This window comes from Rutilus rutilus (assembly GCF_951802725.1).
Source record: "Rutilus rutilus genome assembly, chromosome: 3".
Lineage (NCBI taxonomy): Eukaryota > Metazoa > Chordata > Actinopteri > Cypriniformes > Leuciscidae > Rutilus > Rutilus rutilus.
This window is the reverse complement of record NC_140211.1, coordinates 15,025,329-15,048,221: the sequence shown is the minus strand read 5'-3', so window position 1 is coordinate 15,048,221 and position 22,893 is coordinate 15,025,329. Positions and strand designations below refer to the sequence as shown.

The 22,893-nt window shown below is 36.4% G+C and overlaps 1 protein-coding gene across 2 annotated transcripts in view; it reads right to left on the bottom strand.

The window, feature by feature from the left end:
- Positions 1–22,893, bottom strand: part of efl1 (elongation factor like GTPase 1) — a 102,103-nt gene that overhangs the window by 56,448 nt on the left and 22,762 nt on the right. Inside the window, exons 13-15 of one of the 2 annotated variants that reach the window (XM_084405334.1) lie at positions 13,704–13,846; positions 12,738–12,904; positions 11,864–11,999 (exon numbers count right to left, since the gene is read on the bottom strand). In XM_084405334.1, coding sequence (XP_084261460.1) covers positions 11,864–11,999; positions 12,738–12,904; positions 13,704–13,846 — 446 coding nt within the window. The remainder of the gene's footprint in view (positions 1–11,863; positions 12,000–12,737; positions 12,905–13,703; positions 13,847–22,893) is intronic. The other variant, XM_084405335.1, reaches the window with a different exon arrangement.

The window sequence follows — 22,893 nt, the reverse complement described above, 5'->3', positions numbered from 1 at the left end:
TCTCACATGTGAATCGGTTCAGTTGCTGAAGAGTCATCCCTGTGGTGGGTGCATTTCAAAGTGCAGTGGACCATGGGACTTTTTTAGTTTTTTTGAGGTTGTTCATTAGTTGTTCACTTTTATTCCCAATACTTTGCTTCTTCCACTGTTCTGGTACATATTAAAGCAATAAGCGGTGCACTACAATGATTTTACCATGGTAAAGAGATGTTGTTAACCCTGTTATTCTAGTAAAATCATTGTAATGCACAGCCACAAGTGGTTATTTAAAATAAAAAAGCAGCAAAAAAAAGACGACGACAAAATATAAAGGCAATCATTAGTATTATTATTTCTCATTTGTAGGGTTTGGGATTCTTACAAGTATAAACAAATGATACCTCAAATCATGTGTGTGCAACCACTTTTGTGGCCAGACATTTTCACCTAGCAGATGATAAAACAGTCAAAACCTGAATTGCATGGAAAGATGCCCTGAACCATATCTAGAGGCCAGGATATCATAGAGACTTAGGTCTAGTGTTAATTTCGTTAACGAAATCTATGACGAAAAATGTTCGTTGACGACCAAGACGAGACGATGACGAGACGTCAGACAGAAGCGGCAATTGTCTGAAAACACAGACAAACAAGTAAGCTGGAGTTTAGCAATCTCCATTCTCCATTTGATGTTAGACGACAATTCTTTCAAAACGATCCCCATTCACACGGATCTGCAAAAACTACCAAAAATGCTGTATTCTGCTGCCGGGCCAGTAGTTGGCGATGTCACTTTGTAAAGAAACACTACGTGCCTATTGACTGAACACATATTATGCATGCCATGACGTCACTGTTTTCACAAATTAGCATTTTTTTTGTTTACAATAACAAATATCGTTTTCAAAAACAAAAAATACTTCATTAGAGTAACTACAGCACATTTACGCTTTTAAACGTTGCTCATCCAGTCAGATTTTAGGAACATAACTATCCTTTTTAAGAAATATTTGTACAATATTTGAACAGTTCTAGGTGAGTTTCAGAGTTTATTGAGACTCAGGTCAGGCTGAAAAAGATCTAACCCACACTTCAAGGTCCTAACACTGACAAATTGTGAATACATGGCTGGTTATTGAAACTAGCGGCCCTCAATCATAACAGACTGCACTGAATGAAGCATTAAACAAAATGGCACATGGATCATTCAGATGGCGAGCAGGACCATTTGTGAATCTTCGTATTTCCATATAAAATAATAAATACAATTTTAGATAGTCTTTTTCAAGCTGGACAGACAACACGTTTGTAAGGAATAGCTCTAAAAAATATAAATGATGCGAAATTAGTCCATGGGTGGTTGTTGCTTTATCAATATAAAATATAATATAAAAATTATTATAAAAAAAAAAACGATTTATCTTAGGACCTGTGACTGGCTACCGTTTTTTAGCACCTTTTTTGTTCCTTTACTAATAATAAAATAAAATTTTAATGTCTGAAAAACTGCTTGAAAATGTATTCTAAAATAATTTTAAATGTAGTTTAGTATGTGACACAACAGGACATATCAACTACCCAAACAAAAAATAAAATGAAATAAATATTTGTATCCAACTGGAATCCAGGAAACAATAAACCACACACACAAAAGAAATAAAGAAATAAGCGTAAATTTGAAAATATTTCCAAACCAAAAAGATCTCAGCCAAACATGTCGTTCTAAATCAAACTCTTCACACAAAGGAATGGAATGAAATGATATATGATAAAACAACCACAGGCATCTGTTAAATCCCATTCAAATATCAAATATCACAAAGAGTTTCTCAAGAAAGCAAAAATAAATGTGAGACTCAGCGAGAGTGAGATCGCTCCATAATTAATGACTTCATCTCCATTACAGAAATTCAATTCTGCTCTTTAGGTTTCTACACTTGATCATTAATAACAGTGAAATCGTTTAAGGTTTGTGTGTGTGTGTGTGTGTTGGGGTGGGGGTGGGACACTTTCACATATTTTATGAGGATTTAATAATTGGATTTCCTGTTTGAGAAGGAACAAAGGCAGGCGGGTGGCTTTGAAGTGGGAAATGATGGTTCACTAGACAAGCTCTGCTGCATGTGTGTGCCATTATGAACTAGACCAGGGGGAAAGGCCACAGGAATGAATGACGTCATTTTATATAAATGAGAATCATTGTGCTTGTATTCCTGATGAGAGAGGCGACAGGATGCTTCTACAGTACAAAAGAGACTCTGACTTGGTCTATCTGTGATATACAACACAAACTTAGAGCGTTATCTTCTCTAAATACAGGTAACGCACACAACTAGGCAACCAAGGTTACAATAACAATTACATATAAATACGAAACCATTTAAGTACAGATGTACTAAATTGCTGAAATGAAATCAACATCTAACATGTAGTTACCAAAGACTAATACTGCAGCAAAGATCCAATAAGCAAAGTAGAGAAAGATAAAAAGAAGGTTTAGAGTAGACCATTGTCACAGAAAAATGTGCAAATTTCATAAAACTTCTGCGGTTTACTAGATTTACACTGCCAATCAGGGTTGACCAAAACTGAGAATTTAAGAATTGGCTTCCTTTCAATTTATGAGCTGGAATTTGAATAGACCTGCCCACACAGGTTGTTGAATTGGAATTCAGACTGACATAACATTTTATTTGTTAAATTTAATTTATTATATTATTATTAGTGGTAGGCTGACACGTTAGTAGGCGCCAAGGCGAATATATCGGCTGGTATTTGGTATGGTTTAATTAGTATTTCTGTTTGGCCGATAAGAGCCGGAAGCGGGACTTTTATTTTGACATCCCAGAGAAGCACAAATGCACAATCTCCATCTTCACTGGTTTACTGTCTTTGTTCAACAGTTTTGTCCAAACAACTGAAAGGCAAATGCTATAATACTTTTTCATATCGGCATTCAGCAAATATGCATTTTTAAACACGTTTTTCAATATCTCAATATTCAATGCCACAAACCTCACACACTTTGGCGAATCCAGTTGTTAGATCTTCTAGTGTACATCCTGAATAAAAACACATGTACTTTGTGTATGATGCTCCCTGCTCCGCATTAGCCTTCAAAAAAATCATCATGGTGATGAGTGGAGCATGAACTTGGTTTGAGAAGAGATATATGTTAAATGTTCTATATTGCCGTACTCATTCAGAAACTGCTATGCTATGCTAATGCTAATACAGCATTGTGTTACCAATTAACAAGTTAACATTTACTGAATTAGCCAAATAAAGCTAGCCAACTTTCCACTACCAAAAATATTTAAGATGAGATTACATAACTTTAAGTTAAATGTATGAATTAGCTTACTCAAATATTTCACGTTATGAGTAATTAAAATTTAAATCGGCCAGTTCTGCTTGAATTTCTTAACTTAAAATTTGTATTCTACCTGGTTGCCTCGATTTGTTTTGTTTTTGTTTTCCAACTTATTCAGGTTTACAGTGTATAACCCTGGTGAAGAGAGGGGGACAGTGACATCTATCACACTTAAGTTCTTCATTTCCTGTTTCTGTGGAGTTTCAGCACATGAAGGGAAGCATCAGTAAAAAAAATTGTTTGTCCCTGTCTACACTTTATTTTTTATTGGCTCTTCTTCTTGGCTTTGTTTCGGGGCGGTATGGTAGTGTTAAGCATGTGCGTGTGATGTGGTAAGTCGAGTGGGCCTGTTTTTGACAGTGCGTCTGGTTTGAGTTTTGTCTTTAGGGGGTCCAGTCAGCCGAGAGCCAGGTCAAACAACGCTTTTAACCTGTCATGTGGTTTAAGGACAAATCTTTCATCCATATCTAAAGGCCTTCTTTTTTCCGTGCTCGCATTTGAACTCCTCCACACCTTGCTGCAAAACGAGCCCAATCAAGCAGGAATACAGACTTATCTACAATCAACATCCCCTCAAAGCTGCAGTCACTGACCGCAGAGTTTACACTATAAAACAATGAAATGATGGCTAACACATGTCACAGACATAAGGCTGCAGACTAAAGATTTTCCTAGTCGACTAGTAGTCGTTTACGTTACAATTACATTTATTCATTTAGCAGACGCTTTTATCCAAAGTGACCAACAACTAGAGAACACAAGCAATTCATCTTAAAGAGTGCTAGTAAAACAAAGTTTCAGCCCTTCATTTAAGCCATTAGTTGACTATCAAACATTTATGATATCAATTTAATTAATTAAAAATATACTGTCATTGAAAAATGGTTTGAGCTGAGGAAGAATATTATATGTAAGATTTCTAACTTAGTTTAACATTTATAATAAAGCATAAAATTGAGCCTTTAAAATATAAACGAAGCACTCAAACACACACAAAGCATGCAGGCAAAAGTAATGATTATGAATGTGCCTGAAAAAAAAAAGGAGACTGTCTGAACATAATAATAATTCATTAATAAACAAGTGTTTTCAGAGTTAGTGTCAGCTGCAGAGATGAAGTTGACGATGCAGACTCATCTTCTCAGCCCTTTCAGTAGAGTATAAAAAGTGTTTGTTAAGGAGTTGTAAGCCATGAACCAAGCCAAACAGCTATGTGGTGAATCACAACAATACAAACTTTGATTTCAAGCAAAAGTCAGATTAAAAAGACAAAGGTACAAGACAGTGTACTTAATGACTTTAGTGAGGGAAAGAACAACAATCCCATAAAGCATTGCGAACAGCATAATCTAATTAAAAAGATTAGATAGATACACTGTAGATAGATAGATAGATAGATAGATAGATAGATAGATAGATAGATAGATAGATAGATAGATAGATAGATAGATAGATAGATGCACTGTAGATAAATAGATGCACTGTAGATAGATAGATGATAGACGACAGATAGACGATGATAGATAGATAGATAGATAGATACACTGTAGATAGATAGATACACTGTAGATAGATAGATACACTGTAGATAGATAGATAGATAGATAGATAGATAGATAGATAGATAGATAGATAGATAGATAGATATTTCAGTATTTTGAGATTGTTGGGAGATCAACTTGATTATGTCATTTGCAGAGCTTCATGGGAGTGGGTGGAGCTAAAGCGCTATTTTGGCACGTTGGTATTTCTTCCGACTCTGACTGGGGTGAATTTTCTGTAAAGCTTAAAGTTTTTCACCAGGGATTCCGCTGTTAAACACGAATACATGGCTAATGCAGGACTACTACTACGGTTTCAAATGATAAGCCATGTTTGAGGTCGATGAATGATAGGCGAACGTTTGGATTTCCAGCCCAACATAATTACGACACGGACCTGCCGTATTAACAATCTGTCCAATACGGACTGCGTGACTGCGCCACTTCCTGTGGAGTTTATTTTTTCTACAACCAACTGACTAATTAAAGTTTTGTCAACTAAGCCTCTTCTCTTCGACTAACGTTTAGTCGACTATTAGGGAGCAGCCCTCCACAGAGACTTGCTGTTTCCTGACCTGCCATCTTCATTATAAAAGCATGCATTATCATTGATTCTCCACCCGTGTGTGTGTGACGTGCAAGCACTCACTAAAGACCATTCAAATCTGGTTAGGGCTGTTCGTGGGCCTGATGCTCAAACTGAATTATGAAATAGTGTTCAGTAATGTCCACTCAAAGGCGTAGTGTTTTATTGACAAGTGCCTGCACTCCCCTTTTGAGCTAGCATTAGATGAGCATGTCAATACATTAATGCGCCCCTCCTTCATAATTTATTAAAATCTCATAAAATAAACAAGGACTGGGCAGTCGTTCAATGTACTGCCGCACAAACTGCAGAGCGACTCGAGCAATTCGAAGGCTTTGTCATGCAACTAAACACTTAAAATGCTATTGAATAAGGTGCTAAATCAAAACTGAGAATAATTATGCGCTTTCATGGCATAAAAGCTTCAAACATGAATAATCTATGACTACCAATAAAGCTCAATACAAGTGTTACCGGTTTACAAGCACAATGTGTTCTAGTAAATATGCTTGTGAAGTTAAGTCTTGTATAACAAACCCTGAATTACCCAAAACAAATATCTATGAGATGTTCAGCCATTTAAATGACAAACATAAAATAAGACTGCATATGACCAACATATGTCAACAAAACTGTCTATGAAAAAACAATAATAATATAAAATGGTCATCAGGAATGGGCCAACTGGTAATAAATGTACACTGAGCCCAAACCACAAAGTGTAACAATTAAACCTCAAATGTCGACTGGATTCAGTAGGATTAGCTGAATATTTTCTCTGTCTTTGAATATTGAATATTGTCAAACTCAACACTCAACATTACATTTAGATCACACTGCCTAGTTCTAATATAAATGTAGATATAAATAATTAATAACCAAATTGTTATTGTATCAATCCAATGATCTAAAGTACTAATGCATTATGACAAAAAAAACCAAAAAAAAAACAAACAAACACAATATCGAATTGTTTGGCCACAATTTAATACCACATTAGAAAACAAAAGTCAAATGTGCATTAAAGAGGTGACTGAGGTTTTGGAATGAGGAATAAGAAATGAGAAATGGAAATGGAAATGTAGTCTCATCAGCGCATTACCACACACACATCTATGATGTTAGGAACGCTGAGAATCATAAATTAGATTTAATTGCTCCTGCCTCTATCTGGACGCTGACTCAGAACTATGGGAGTCTTGGATGAGAATCACACAGACCTTCCAGTGTTAGATGGCGAGCCAGAGCGCCTCTTTACCATTGAGGTGAAGACCACAGCAGATTATAAATGCAATCCATCTTATGCTGCAGCCTGACTCTGTTGTTTAGGAATGTTAGTGAACCGATGGCTAGTGAAGTTAGACTGGGTAAACCTAGCCCGATCTGCCGGAGATTTGATTTCGCCCTGCAGCTCAGGCTGGAAACCTGTACATTTTTCTATCCTGCTTCCGTTACAAATCTGCGGGGACCAATCACAAACAGGCTTATCCACCTGGCGCGCTATTCGCTCTCACACAGCCGACAATCCAATTCCTTTTAACCTCTCGACGATGCTCAATGGCTTCTTTGGTTTAGCAAACAAATCGCTCGAGTGGGTGTAAATACCACTCACTTTCATGTTTTTTTGTCACAACCTGCAAAAATCGCTCCATGCCATTGCTGCTTCAGCAAACCGCTGATCAATGCTACAAACCAACACGTTTGTTGACACGTTTCCTGCCAGGAGTTTTCGCTGCAAAGTACGTCACCTGGATCACTGATCTGATTGGTTGAAGGACTATCCAATTGCGTACAGTCACACACTCACCGGCCACTTTATTAGATACACCTTGCTAGTACCATGCTGGACCCCCTTTTGCCTTCAGAACTGCCTTAATTTTTCATGGCGTAGTTTAACAAGGTGCTGGAAACATTCCTCAAAAGATTTTAGTCCATATTGTCATGATAGCATCACGCAGTTACTTCAGATTTGTTGGCTGCACATCCATGATGCGAATCTCCCGTTCCAGCACATCCTAAAGGTGCTCTAATCTGGTGACTGTGGGCATTTGAGTAAAGTTAACTCATCGTCATGTTCAAGAAACTGGTTTGAGATGGTTTGAGCTTTGTGACATTGTCCGTTATCCTGCTGGAAGTAGCCATCATAAGATGGGAACACTATGGTCATAAAGGGATGGACATGCTCAGCAAAAATTCTCAATTGGTACTAAGGGGCCCAAAATGTTTCAAGAAAATATACCCCACATTGCACCACCACCAGCCTGAACGGTTCATACAAGGCAGGACAGATCCATACTTTCATGTTGTTTAAGGCAAATTCTGACCGTACCATCTGAATGTTGCAGCAGAAAACGAGACTCATCAGACCAGGCAACATTTTTCAAATCTTCTATTGCCCAATTTTGGTGAGCCCATGTAAAATGCAGCTTCAGTGCCCTGTTCTTAGCTGACAGGAGTGGCACTCGGTGTGTTCTTCTGCTGCTGTAGCCTATCTGCTTCAAAGTTCAACATGTTGTGCGTTCAGACTTTTTTTCTGACCATTCGCTGTAAACCCTAGAGATGGTTGTGCGTGAAAATCACAGTAGATCAGCAGCTTCTAAAATATTCAGACCAGCCAGTCTGGCATCAACAACCATGCCACATTCAAATTCACTAGAATCAGCTTTCTTCCCTATTCTGATGCTCAGTTTGAACTTCAGAAGATGATCCTCTGAATGCCTAAATGCATTGAGTTGCTGCCATGTGATTGGCTGATTAGATGTTCAAGTTACCGAGCAGTTGAACAGGTGTATCTTATAAACTGGCTGGTGAGTGTGTATTAGGGCTGGGCGATATATCGCATGACATTGTTAGGTGCATCTCGTCAGTAAAGCCGGTTCCTTGATTAGTAGTAAATCGCCATCACCTGCTTTCAAATGGAGCGGCATTTACAACTAGTGATCGACCGATATTGATTTTTTATAACCGATACCGATACCGATTATTTGCATGTTTATGTGCCGATTACCGATATGCAGAACCGATATTTATTTACTGTTATACTTCTGTTTTTGACACAATTATTACAACACAAATGAACTGAACAAACAATTTTATTTATAACAATCACTCCCTCCTTGCATACATAAAAAACTTTATATTTATACACAAATAAATAGAGGGGTCTGAGTCCAAAAAATAAAGTGCATTGTTACTAAGTGTCTTTGTTTAAAAATAAAAGCTTTGATGAGGTAAAAAATAAAGCACAAAAATTATTCTAACATATATTCAAAGATAGTTGAGTGATGTATCTTTAAGTGGTTCCACATGTTGGAGGTATTTTTTGTATTGTATTTTGTATTGAAATGTAATTCATTTTAAACAGTTTTAGAAGGTTTATATGTGCCATTTAATAGGTTTAAAGAGTGAGGAATAATTCACTGGGTAATATTAATTCACTGAATAATATTAGCTGGAATATAACATTATCAGGAAAGTAACAAACAAAACAGCATATTTGCTTTTTTCTAACTAGTATGTTATTAATTATTAATAATGTTTTTGTCGGTCTAGATCATGAAATCCTTTCTGACAAAGTGCTGTTTATCTATGCGTTTACACAGAACTATATAACTTACTCAACCGCGATCGCGCGTGGAGATAATAAATAATTAATTTCCACAGAGCGGTATTTATTTAGATTTGTATTAGCGAAATAATGGTTATGCAGTAAATGATAATATAATTTAGGTTGTTTAAACGAGATAATCTTGTCAAAAGTTTCATGCAGTAGCCGTGCTTGAGCATTCCTGGTCATCAACCCAGTGAGTGCGCAGCAATATGAACAAACTTTTTTTTTTCGAGACTATATAAACAGCACTTTGTCAGTTGACATTTCATGATCTAGATCATGAAATGCCAACTGACAAAGTGCTGTTTATCTATGCATTTATTTTACACAGAACTCAACCGCGATCGCGCGTGGAGATAATAAATAATTAATTTCCACAAAGCGGTATATTTAGATGTGTAACGTTATTAGCGAAATAATTGCTATGTAGTAAATAATATAATCTAGGATGTTTAAACAAGATAATCTTGTCAAAAGTTTCATTCAGTGGCCGTGAGCATCCTGATCATCAACCCAGTGAGTGCTCAGCAATATGAACGAACTTTTTTCTCGAGACTAATGGTGAGCAAATACAACTGATAGAGAATTAAATTCAGTGCTTTTATTTTCAACATGCACTCATTCATGTCTGTTTTATTTAATTCATGTAAAGTTACGTCTTTATTGGGGCAGGACATGACGGATTACGCTAGTGACTCCATGAGTTCGTCTCAATTTTTTAGAACCAAGCTGCATAAATAAACTAGGCTATATCAGGCATTCATGTCTCAAATCTCATTTCTGCATGTCTGTTATGTTAAATAAAGTTGAAAAATTAAAGCAAAGCAAGCAGAACATATGTTTTACCTGTGCACAGAGTTGTTGTTGACTGATCTCCTCAGACACGGGCTGCAATGGCGGAATTCTCAAAACGGCCACAAGATGGCGCCGTTTATCGGCGAATCCGATATTACAAAACCGATACCCGATTATGGGAAAATGCTTAAATATCGGTAAAAATATCGGTAAACCGATACATCGGTCGATCACTATTTACAACACAGGGCCGTAGTTAACTGACAAGCTGAGCCATATCGCATTAATTATCGCGGCCGTATCGCCTGCGATAATTAATGCACCTAACAATGTCATGCGATATATCGCCCAGCCAAGTGTGTATATATTTGTGAATAAAAAAGATATAACATGTATTTATTATTTTTTATAAAGAGCAATTCCAAACAAACCAACAAACAAATAAATACGTTTTTCTACAAATGTCCGGACATCAGTCAATCATGATCGACTTTGAAAATTCATTCAAATTAGATTTTTATTTATTCAAATACAATTAATAATTATATTTATTTACATATGAATTCATATTCTTTGTATACGAACACAAAGAATATTTTGTTCCATTCACAACTGGTTTCTATTAAATGCTGATGACATTAAAACTAAGACTTTAAAAAACTTTATGCCTCTAATAAAAGTGTAGATAAAAAAAAGCCTCTTAATCATTACTTATGGTCCACTAGAAGTGTGGTGGTGTATGTGTCTATAGAGACACTGCCCATTGTGCCTGTATTTTGATATTTTCTTCTTGAATTACTGTGCTTGGGACGTTTCTGGGCTGCAGCCTTTGGGCAGTGGGTGTGTCGCCCCAGCTAATAACAACGCGCGGCGAAAGTGAGCACGTGTCTCGACACAAAAACAGTTTGCTATTGTTGCTATTGCTCTGTTAACTGCTATCTCTAACTCAACAGATTACTAGGCATTGCAATTACGTTTTTATGAAGACACGTAATCATTGTTTATTAGCGAGCTAATAAGAAGGTGAATATTAAAACTGAGGCATGGGCTAACCTCAAGGCGATGGCTCTAGCAAAACAAATCATCATTAGGAGGTGGTCTAAAGACTACATGACACAAGCTGCCTGTGTGAAGAGTTCAATAGCATTTTGAAGAAAGCCGTAGCTGTTTGTAATCTTTTGAGTGAGAAACTTATGAGAATGAGGGGGGCATCAGGAATTGTTGAACCAAGTCGTCATTTTGAACTTCAGTATTTTGAGCTAAAGCCTGCAGGATAATTTAGTCCTACTTTGATGCATATTTGGTGTTGAAACATTTGTGACTGTAAACACAGACAAAACAGAGATGATGAAAAATATCTGCCAAAACGTCCCAATTCAACCCATGTTGCCAGGGCAACAAACTCATATAAGTCAAAACTACCTCCAGAAGAATTTTCTTCTCTTGATAGAATGCATCACTGGTTGTTTATGGGGCCACGTTTAAGCTCTGTTCCAAAACCTAGAGATGCCTTCCTGTCTACACACTGTAGGCAACTGACTTCTAAGGCAGCATCTTGACAAAAATGAAACCCTTTAAAGTACTTATTTTGAATGGTCTATATACACACACGTTTTTTTTTTTTTAAAGGATGCATTAAATTGACTAAAAGTGTCAGTAAGGACTATTGCTTTTCTACAAAAATAAAAATAAAATCCCTTTTCAAATAAATGCTTTCACAAATATTGTGCTTTTTTAGCGCTCAAATAACCAGCACTGCACCAGAATCTCATGGCATTGCTATGTAACTTCATTTTGGCCTAACTGCAGCAGAATTCAACCATGAAAACCCATATATCAAACAAAACTATAACCAGAAATAGAGTTTTGTCTTCAAGAAGGTGAAAGTCACTCTGAAACTATAAACCAAAAGACTAATACTAAAAACAAATCCACCTGGAACCTGTGAAGAGGAACACTGAGGAAAACAGACGACCTACCGAGAACATTTCCTGAGGGAACTTCCTCCAGTTCTTCCAGCTCGCGGCCCATCAGCAGGTAGAGGCTGTCTACGGTACAGCAGGCCATGTGGGGGACGCTGGGTAGAGCATCAGCTACTGAACAACCCTCAGGAAGCTACAGGAGAAAATGATCAGCAAAACGCCCACATCAACATCAGTACTATATAATATATTGTACTGCTACTGATGTGCCTAACAAATGGATTTTTCTGAAAAATGGAAATTAGTAAATTATAGCCATTCAACATTACAGTATAATTGAAATTATATATTTTTTTTACATTTAATAGACTAAAAAATATAACTTTATCTATCTCTCTATCTATCTATCTATCTATCTGTCAGCCTGCCTGTCAGCCTGTCTGTCTATCTACATGTGTGTGTGTATATGTATGTATACGTGTGTGTGTGTATATGTATGTATACGTAATTACGTATGTATGTATGCATTTATGTATGTGTATACACACACACATATATCATTGCAATTTTTTATCAACCCGTGCAGCCCGGAATCACCTTTGTTTCAGTGGATGTTACCGCTCCTAATTTGATGATGCTCCTAATGGCTGATGATGGTGGAGCTTTATGCAAATTAATCTCAGAGACTTCAATGAATGTCTCAATAAGTCGTATAATAGTTTCTCGGTAATAATGTGACAATTAGCTCCAGACAGCTTCAAACATGAGGAAATTAATTGGAAATGAACCCGAACGAGGCAGTTCATTTACCCGAGTTCAAGTTCACCAGGGTTAAGGATTATTAATTGTGTGATGATTATGTTATGAATTGCATTAATTCTTGGATAAGGAAACTGTCTGCAGTTATTAAGACAGACAAACAGCTGCTCACCACTCTGAGCGCCAGTGATGGATCGTATTTGGGTCCGAGCACAAACACCTTTTGGCCTTTTCTGACGACACCGCTGTAGACTCGTGCAAAGGCCACAAAATGCTCTTTGTTTTCCTCCTCCACTACAGCTCTGACCGAAAGAGCCTCTGTCTGCGCACACAGAGCATCTGCAGAACACACAAACATACAAAATAAAGTTGATGAATTCTTCAGAGTAAATAAAGATTTTAAACAGGACCTATTATGCCTTTTTACATTTTCAACTTTCTTGTGCAATGTTGCTGTTTGAGCTAGAAACAGGTCTCAAAGTTACAAAACACACAGAGAAAAACTCCCTTTGGAGTGACTTTGTGTTTTGTAACTCTTCTCCCTGAAACGCCTCCATTGTAGTCTTGAGTTTTCTTCCAGGAACGAACACATCACAATATTCCTCATTTAAATAAGTCCTGCACAAGACATATGCAAAGGGCTGAGGCCTGGTTGAGTTGCGTTAGTAGTGTATTGAAACTCGTTGTTATGGTAATGTCATTACATTTCACAAACACACTCAAAGCGGTTGACCAATCACAACACACTGGTCCAACCGACCAATCAGAGCACATTGCGCTTTCCGGATAGAGGGGCTTCATAGAGACCAGAACTAAACAGAGAGATACTGACAGACTGGGAAGAGAGGTGCTGCAACAATTGGAAATATGTGAAAAACAAGGTGTTTCTTAACATGTAAGCATGAAAACCTCAAATTCAATTCTAATAAACCCCAAAAACAAAATCAAGACTTTGTAAAAGGGCATAATAGGTCCTCTTTAATTGAACATCAAATAGAGTGTGTGTTTGATATGCACCATTGTACAGAATTTGCCGTAAGAAATATAGCCTGTGCCAAACACGCCTCTTTTACTCATTCACTGTCACACACACACACACACATCATTAAACAGATTCATTTCTTGTCTGTGATACTACCGATGGCCGGGGTTGCTGGGGCTGAAGTACCTCCAGCATCAGCTGACCCGGGGCTTTCTGCACTCTGATTGGCAGCTTGTCTCTCGGCGTGACGCTGTCTGGCCAGTTCTCTTCTCTGGGCGATCTCCTCCTGAGTCAACGGCCTGAAGGTACAAAAAACATCACAAATCATAACGGTTGTGAACCACAGAAGTCTGAGCACTTGGCAAGATCACAACTGCACAGTGGGCTACACTGATTTCTGTTACTATTATTAATTCTCTAATTCTAATGAATTCCAGGAAAGCCATTTCTTAAACTCTGAAATTTGCCAACAGACCACTGCACAATTTTATTTCATTGTATAGCACATTATAATTCCAATGCCAAATATACTGATTATATAGTTTATCAGCATTCACAACATACAATGCTATTCATGTTTTATCCAGCATTTAGTCTGAAATAAAATTGTCATATAAATCATTCATTTAACATGAAAATGTGCGTACAAATGATTACATTTTTTTTATTTTGGACCAGTGTAGGCTATGTAACATAAAACATTTTTTTTTTTATAGCCAAACGTTTTTTGTGCCAGCTATTATCACACACATTCAATTTCAAAAGCAAAGATAAGTGAACTGATTCATCATTTCTATTTCAAAAAGAAGCAGACATGCCATAAGAACTAAAGGGAGCTGCGGACAAGCTTAAATAGAACACCAAACCCTTACAATTGTTTAACTTGAAGATATAAATCTTAAAGTGAAACTGGTTGGAAAGAATCTGGCTCAGTTCTCAACATACCAAAAATGTACCAAGGAGTTACCATAGCTTGAAACTAGCCAGCATCAAGCACTAATAATGTGCTTTTATGCTCCCAAGCAGTAAATCCAATAGAAGATTTAAACCATGTTTGCCTCCAAACTGCTGCCACATTTATTAAGGGCCCTTCTAAAGCAGGGTGATGGCTCCATATGAGAAGATGACAGATGAACGATTGTTACTGACTATAAACAAATCGCTGCAAGAGGAACATAACAGCCAACAACTGTGACTTATTTTGCTTTATATCCAAATATAGATCCTATGCGGTTACACGGCATAATTGCCGAGACATTACCAGTCAAATGATTGTGGAGTTCATCAAGTTTTCTTTTTATGACGCTGCAAAACACTTGCCAAACAAGCTGTAATTGGTAACAAAAGTTCCAGCTCAGTATTGACTGAAGCAATGCGTGTAGTATGGCTGACTCAATAGAGTTATGATTCTTAAGAATGATTGTCAAACTAAATATTATACGTAAGTTATTTTATTTTATATATATTTTGTGTGATTGTGTTATTTTTTAGCAAAAAAAAAAAAAGAGCGGTCTGAGCGGTCACTCAGTAGGGACTATCTACAGTAGTTTTGGCACCAAACTTATATTTCCCACTTTATACTTATACAAACATTTAATTCTTGTCAATCATTGCATTTACTGCAGTGAATCAAATACCAGATGGGATTTGTGTCTTTAATGCTAGGAAAATGTAACGGGACAAAGCGTACCTTATTCATGGAAAGTGTTGGCTGTAACTTCAGAGTCGTAAACAACACTATATGATGATTTGAGAGAACACTGCCATGTTGAAATATTAATTACAATTTTGGGGTGCATAAATTACATCAAAACAGGATACAGTCCAGAGGAAAACCTCAACTTCTTAAAGCTGTGTTTTATGCAATAGCAACTACAATTGTGAATTTGACCATAAATCAACTGATTTGGGTCTCAATTACACTCAATAGATTTTTACCCACTTTCCCCCTTTTGACTTCCGCTACATCAGTGCTTCAATCATGTTGTGCGTCTCAAGTGCTTTATATCAGTCCTCCTCCGAATTCTAATGTTTTCCTTTTCAAAGGTCTGAATGTTTCGCTTATTGGCAATAATGGAAACAGCATGAAGCTCATTTACAAGCTCGGCCACTGTGGTCATGAAGTAATGGGTACAGAACATTACGGCCAAGTCTTTAAAAACCACAAGCGGGATTGTTTTTTAATATTCTCAAAGGGAGAAAAAAAGATGATAGAGGAATGGAAATATAAATTGTTTCTAAATCTGCACACACAAAACACATAATCTACACACAAAACACACTTCATCAGTTTTCAGCATGCAAGACATTAAACTACAGATGTTTTCCATTGGAAACAATTGTTAAGAAGGAGATTTGTGAATATAATATATACATTTTGCAATGAATAATATTACATTTTAAATACAATAAATATGTTATATAAACAATTAGATTTATGCCCAAAACATATAAATAACTGATGGTCTCATGAAAACCCAAGTTCGAGCCTGACCAACCTCCACTGTTCTAATAAAGAACAGTATAAACATTGACTACTTTGCGTTCTCAAAAATAAGCACAAATATGTAATATGATTACAAAACCTTTAATATTTTTTTAAATATAATATTTTATCAAAATGTTAAATAATATTTAAATAAAGGGTGAAGATGTCAATTTTCCTAGGCTGGACATCACTTTTGGCCACTACTGTACATTAACATTTGCAAGGTTACATACACTCTATAATAGAAACCTATGGTTTTTTACTCAATTTTAAAGAAGGTTTTATGAAAAAAAAAAAAAAAAAGGTTATTTATAAGAGAAATGTCTTAAATGATTGCATAATAATTCCATGTTTATCAGGTTATTTCATTTTTACTAGTGATAAAGTATGTTTACGAGCTCAATTTCATTAACATTAAACATTTATACAAAAAATAATTAAAACTAAATCCATAACATTTAGTTTTTAAATTTAAAAAAGGTTATATATACATATGAAGTGCATGACAGAACCCTTTAGGGTTATATATAGAACCTTTTCTCCTTCTAAGAGTGTATTTTAAAGAAACCTTGCTATTCCATTGAGTAACATTGTTTATTGCATAATCATCAATGTCTTTGCATGAGCACTGAACAGCCAAACCAATTTTCTGCCTACCGACTGCCTTGTGCCATTAATAAAAGCCCCCAGCACCAGCAGCCAATCAGGCAAGCCAACATATTAACGTTGCATGCAGTGTGTGTGTAAGAGTGGCTGACAACACTCCCACACGCCAAATCTCATACCACACACACACACACACACACACACTGACCCAAATTGATCATTGCTATGGCAACCCCAAAGGTGGAGGAATGCATTTGTGCTTTGCAGGTTTCATGATGCAGTTCATTCAACTGGGAAAAAAAGAGAGGAAAAAATAGCAGACTTGACCCGAGTATATGTCAGGGGTGTACGCCATTCGATCCCTTAAAGTCAACTGCAGGTGACAGGCAGGATGCAAATCTGAACCGAAGAACGCAAAGAAAGAAATGCAAAACTACTCGTTTTTTAATGTTCAAATAGAGCAAAATATATATATAAATGTTTTGAGTCTGTAAGAATTTTTCATGGTTTTGAAAGTAGTCTATTGTACTCACAAAGGCTGTATTTAAAACAGTAATATTGTGAAATATTATCTCAATCTAAAACTAGATGAAAAAGTTTGTAGACAAACTTTAAGTTGCCATGAAAAAGCCTTGCCAGAAAGTTTGAAGAATTTTTAAAAGCTTGAAGTTTGAAGGTTTTTAGGTAAGTTTTAGTTTAGTAGTTTTAAAAGTTTGTAGAAATTCTTTGTAGAAGAAAGAAAGAAAGAAAGAAAGAAAGAATAGAGATAGATAGATAGATTAGAAATATTAGATAGAATGAAAGCTTAAATGAGTCTTGATTGATTGGAAATAGTACATAGAATGGCAGCTAAAAGAGAAAATTTGAAAACTGTCCAAATTTGCATTTAGTTTGGAGTTAGAAAGAAAGAAAGAAAGAAAGAAAGAAAGAAAGAAAGAAAGAAAGAAAGAAAGAAAGAAAGAAAGAAAGAAAGAAAGAAAGAAAGAAAGAAAGAAAAGAAGAAAGAAAGAAAGATTAGTTAGAAAGAAAGCAAGATTAGTAAGAAAGAAAGAAAGAAAGAAAGAAAGAAAGAAAGATAGAAAGAAAGAAAGAAAGAAAAATACTTCAAAATGACAACAAAAACATCAAATCTCTTAGTGCCACGCTGAAGAATAAAAAATAAATAATTCATATTCTCTAAATCAAAAAACTCCCCCTAAAAAAAAAAAAAAAAACAGTTATTTTGAAAGTATACCCATACTCCTCCTGGCATGTTTCATACGAACACAGAACTCGAAAACTCACAAAATGAACATCAACAGAAGCTTCTATCAAATCAAGACGAAAGCTCAAATAAACTACAAGTAGCAATGCTGCTTATGCCAAAGTCTCCCTCCAGCGCAGGATATCTGGGTTTGCTTAAATAACACTGTTTTGATATGTAAAGGCTGGAACAGTGCCTTTGAAATGTGGGCCAGGGTATAACGCTAGCAGCTGCTGTCGTCGCAACTTTTCAAGTTGAAATCTGAGATGCATCTTGGTCTAAACGAACATTTTATGTCCATTTTCTCAGCCTCTATGTTTGCAATGCCCCTTTATCAGTTCACTCCAAAGGGTCAAAGTTCATCTGATGTGGGAGTGTTTTCATGTATTTGACGTCCCTCGCTACGCTAATGTGCTTATGGACGATCACACTTAGATATGATGTTTTGAAAGAAAATATGGAGGGAAGCTCATTTACAAGCTAAAAGCTGTCCTCACAAAAGATGATGTCATCCTTTAGACCTAGACACACATCCCACACACTTCATTTGCAGGAGAAATGCTTGCGGAGCTAATAAAATAAATACATGGGTTTTTATTTATTTTATTTTATTTTGGTCCCTATGGTCCCTAGAAATATGCCATAACCTTTTCAAACACACATTTATTTCAACGCAATTTAAATCATTTTATAATACTAAAAAAGACACACACTTTTTCAAAAAATAAATAAAATAATAATATATATATATATATATATATATATATATAAAATAATAATAATAATAAATAATAATAATAATAATAATAATATTAATTATATATATATATATATATATATATATATGTATACAGTGGGTACAGATATTGTTATATTGCAGCCATTTGCTAAAATAATTTAAGTTCATTTTTTTTCCTCATTATTGTACACACAGCACCCCATATTGACAGAAAAACACAGAATTGTTGACATTTTTGCACATTTATTAAAAAAGAAAAACTGAAATATCACATGGTCCTAAGTATTCAGACCCTTTGCTATGACACTCATATATTTAACTCAGGTGCTGTCCATTTCTTCTGATCATCCTTGAGATGGTTCTACACCTTCATTTGAGTCCAGCTGTGTTTGATTATACTGATTGGACTTGATTAGGAAAGCCACACACCTGTCTATATAAGACCTTACAGCTCACAGTGCATGTCAGAGCAAATGAGAATCATGAGGTCAAAGGAACTGCCTGAAGAGCTCAGAGACAGAATTGTGGCAAGGCACAGATCTGGCCAAGGTTACAAAAAAATTTCTGCTGCACTTAAGGTTCCTAAGAGCACAGTGGCCTCCATAATCCTTAAATGGAAGACGTTTGGGACGACCAGAACCCTTCCTAGAGCTGGCCGTCCGGCCAAACTGAGCTATCGGGGAAGAGCGGCCTTGGTGAGAGATGTAAAGAAGAACCCAAAGATCACTGTGGCTGAGTTCCAGAGATGTAGTCGGGAGATGGGAGAAAGTTGTAGCAAGTCAACCATCACTGCAGCCATCCACCAGTCGGGGCTTTATGGCAGAGTGGCCCGACGGAAGCCTCTCCTCAGTGCAAGACACATGAAAGCACACCTGAAGGACTCCAAGATGGTGATAAATAAGATTCTCTGGTCTGATGAGACCAAGATAGAACTTTTTGGCCTTAATTCTAAGCGGTATGTTTGGAGAAAACCAGGCACTGCTCATCACCTGTCCAATACAGTCTCAACAGTGAAGCATGGTGGTGGCAGCATCATGCTGTGGGGGTGTTTTTCAGCTGCAGGGACAGGACGACTTGTTGCAATCGAGGGAAAGATGAATGCGGCCAAGTACAGGGATATCCTGGACGAAAACCTTCTCCAGAGTGCTCTGGACCTCAGACTGGGCCGAAGGTTCACCTTCTAACAAGACAATGACCCTAAGCACACAGCTAAAATAACGAAGGAGTGGCTTCACAACAACTCCGTGACTGTTCTTGAATGGCCCAGCCAGAGCCCTGACTTAAACCCAATTGAGCATCTCTGGAGAGACCTGAAAATGGCTGTCCACCAACGTTTACCATCCAACCTGACAGAACTGGAGAGGATCTGCAAGGAGGAATGGCAGAGGATACCCAAATCCAGGTGTGAAAAACTTGTTGCATCTTTCCCCAAAAGACTCATGGCTGTATTAGATCAAAAGGGTGATTCTACTAAATACTGAGCAAAGGGTCTGAATACTTAGGACCATGTGATATTTCAGTTTTTCTTTTTTAATAAATGTGCAAAAATGTCAACAATTCTGTGTTTTTCTGTCAATGTGGGGTGCTGTGTGTACAATAATGAGGAAAAAAATGAACTTAAATGATTTTTAGCAAATGGCTGCAATATAACAAAGAGTGAAAAATGTAAGGGGGTCTGAATACTTTTTTTCTGAATGAAAATGACCTATTAATTGTAATTTAAGTGAAATTACTGAACTTAAATATACGAGCTTGATAAAAATCTAGATCATTCTAGAAGAAAATTTCAGATGGCACTTAGAGGCTTTTGCATCTGAACTCTTCATATATATATGTGTGTATGTATGTATGCATGTATATATATATATATATATATATAACACACATACACACAGTGATATTTAGCTTGACACACATATGTATGCATTTATATAAATGTATATTATAAATGTTTATATCTTTTTTTATTACAGAGCATTTCCAGTGCATATTTAAATATAACTTAATTTATATATATATATATATATATATATATATATATTTATTTATTTATTACATGGCTCGGTTGAATTCCAATGTAGAATGCGGTCTGTTATCAAGAAATAACACACCGAAGTATAACACACCGTTGCCATGAAAAACAGAGTGTTGCTATGGACGCAGGATTATATATGAACACACACAGTGATTTTTAGCTTCATTTTTTCATAATTCATCTAAAAAATTAATCATACTTTGTGGATGAAAAAAGAACTTAAGGTCAGCAATACACTGATATCCAGTGACACAGAAATGAAACCAACAATACATTGACTTCTAATCTAAAACCACTTTTTGCCTAATAAATAATTTACTAATTGAATGACAGCCTTAAATATATGCATAAAAGGCAACTGAAAAGTATCAAAAATAAATGATGATGGCCTGGTTTACATATAAGACAGTTTAATGTGACCTTCATAAACAAAAAGAAACTAAATTCAACCGCTGGGACACAGAGTGCTCGTAGTTGAAGAAACACCCATGTGTTTGTTTGTGTGTGAGTGTGAGTGTGTGTGTGTGTGTGTGTGTGTGTAGGGCAGAGACCCCATAGACGTGAGAAAGAAAAAAGATCATCTCAGGTCAGGAAGAAACTTTATGCCTGGATACCCTGAAGCTGACTGCTTTAAGTTTGGGGGAAAACTTGAGACAGAGAAAAAAACAAAGATAGCAAGAGAGAGAGCGTCCGTCTGGAGAAAAGGAGGGTGAGACGTGACTGAATACAACAGAAAGTGAATGCAAGCAAACAATGAAAGTAAAAAAAAAAAACTAAAGAGCCACTGGGAGCCGTCCATCTCCTCTCTGAACGGCCCGCAGCCAGGGAGGATAAACAGGGAGCTGGCGGTCAAGGCCCAAATACGGTGGCATATTAACCGCAGCATTCTTGATTGAAGGAAACAGTATGATGTTAGACTGTATAAACAGGAGTACATTACCGCGGCCCAACTCTTTTTCCATTAATAAATCGCGCTCATCCCTCGATGACTCTAGCAGACCCCAAGGAAATGGAGTTGATCTCTACCGAGCTAGACGGCGTTCGAAACACACGGAGTAGAAGGTATTTAAGCATCAAAAGTGTTTGGCGAGATGGCGGCGAGGGAAATTACCGCTTGAAAATCAACACGCTAAATTAAACGTGGCTCGATCCAGTTCAATCTGTCCGTCTCCTTCAGTCAGGGGAAAAGGTGTTTAGCTGGTGCTGGGAAGAGAAATTACTCGGTTCCAGTTAAAATGTATACGTGAAAACGTTCAAAAGTTAAGGGAAACCAATTCTACACTTCACTTTTAACCATGTTTCCTTAAAAAAAAAGAAAAAAAAGTGTTCTTGAGTTTTTCATGACCATTATTCACCCTTTATTGATCAAACTGCCTGTTTTAGCTACTGTACCTTTAAGACTTCTGTAAATAAATTACCTCTGTTATGATTCGCTGACAGCGTAGAGATACTAAGTCACACAAAAAGTGAAAATTATGACAAAATGTGCTAATTATGACATAAAGTCTTAATTATGACAGCAGAAAAAGTAAACATTTTAGAATAAAAGAATAAAAATCTGAGGAGTTTGATGCCTTGCTACAGTACAGAGTTCAATGCAGAATTCAGGCAATGTAGACAAAAGTAATTTCTGAATAATACATTTATAATACATAGTTTAATTACTTACTTTCCTATCACATCACCACTATCCGGTCAATTAATCAAAAGTGACAGTACAGACATTTATAATGTTATAAAATATATATATTTTGTTCTATTTATCAAAGAATCAAAAAAAAAAAAAAAAAAAAAAGACGTATCACGGTAATATTAAGCAGCACAACTGTGTTCAACATATTAATAAGAAATGTTTTTTGAGCAGCAAATAAGCTGCTAGATTTCTGAAGGAGCATGTGACACTGAAGACTGGAGTAATGATGCTGAAAATTCTGTTGTTTTGATAGTTAATATTTGAAATATTACTATATTTTTCATCAAATAAATGCAGCCCTGTGAGCATTATATCAATAAATCTCCAACCACCTGGCTTCATTCTGGCACTCAAAGCCCACTTTTCACGATCCAACCAATTCCTGAAAGAGAAAAGTTTTCCACTGAATATCCTGTTATGCTAATAGCGTTTCACCTGCTTACAGTTACCCGTCTCAATACGTTGCCAAGAAAGCAACTGGTTCCAGAACAGTGTTTCTTGCGTGTAAGCTCTGACAGTCACATGCATGCCTCTAATCACTC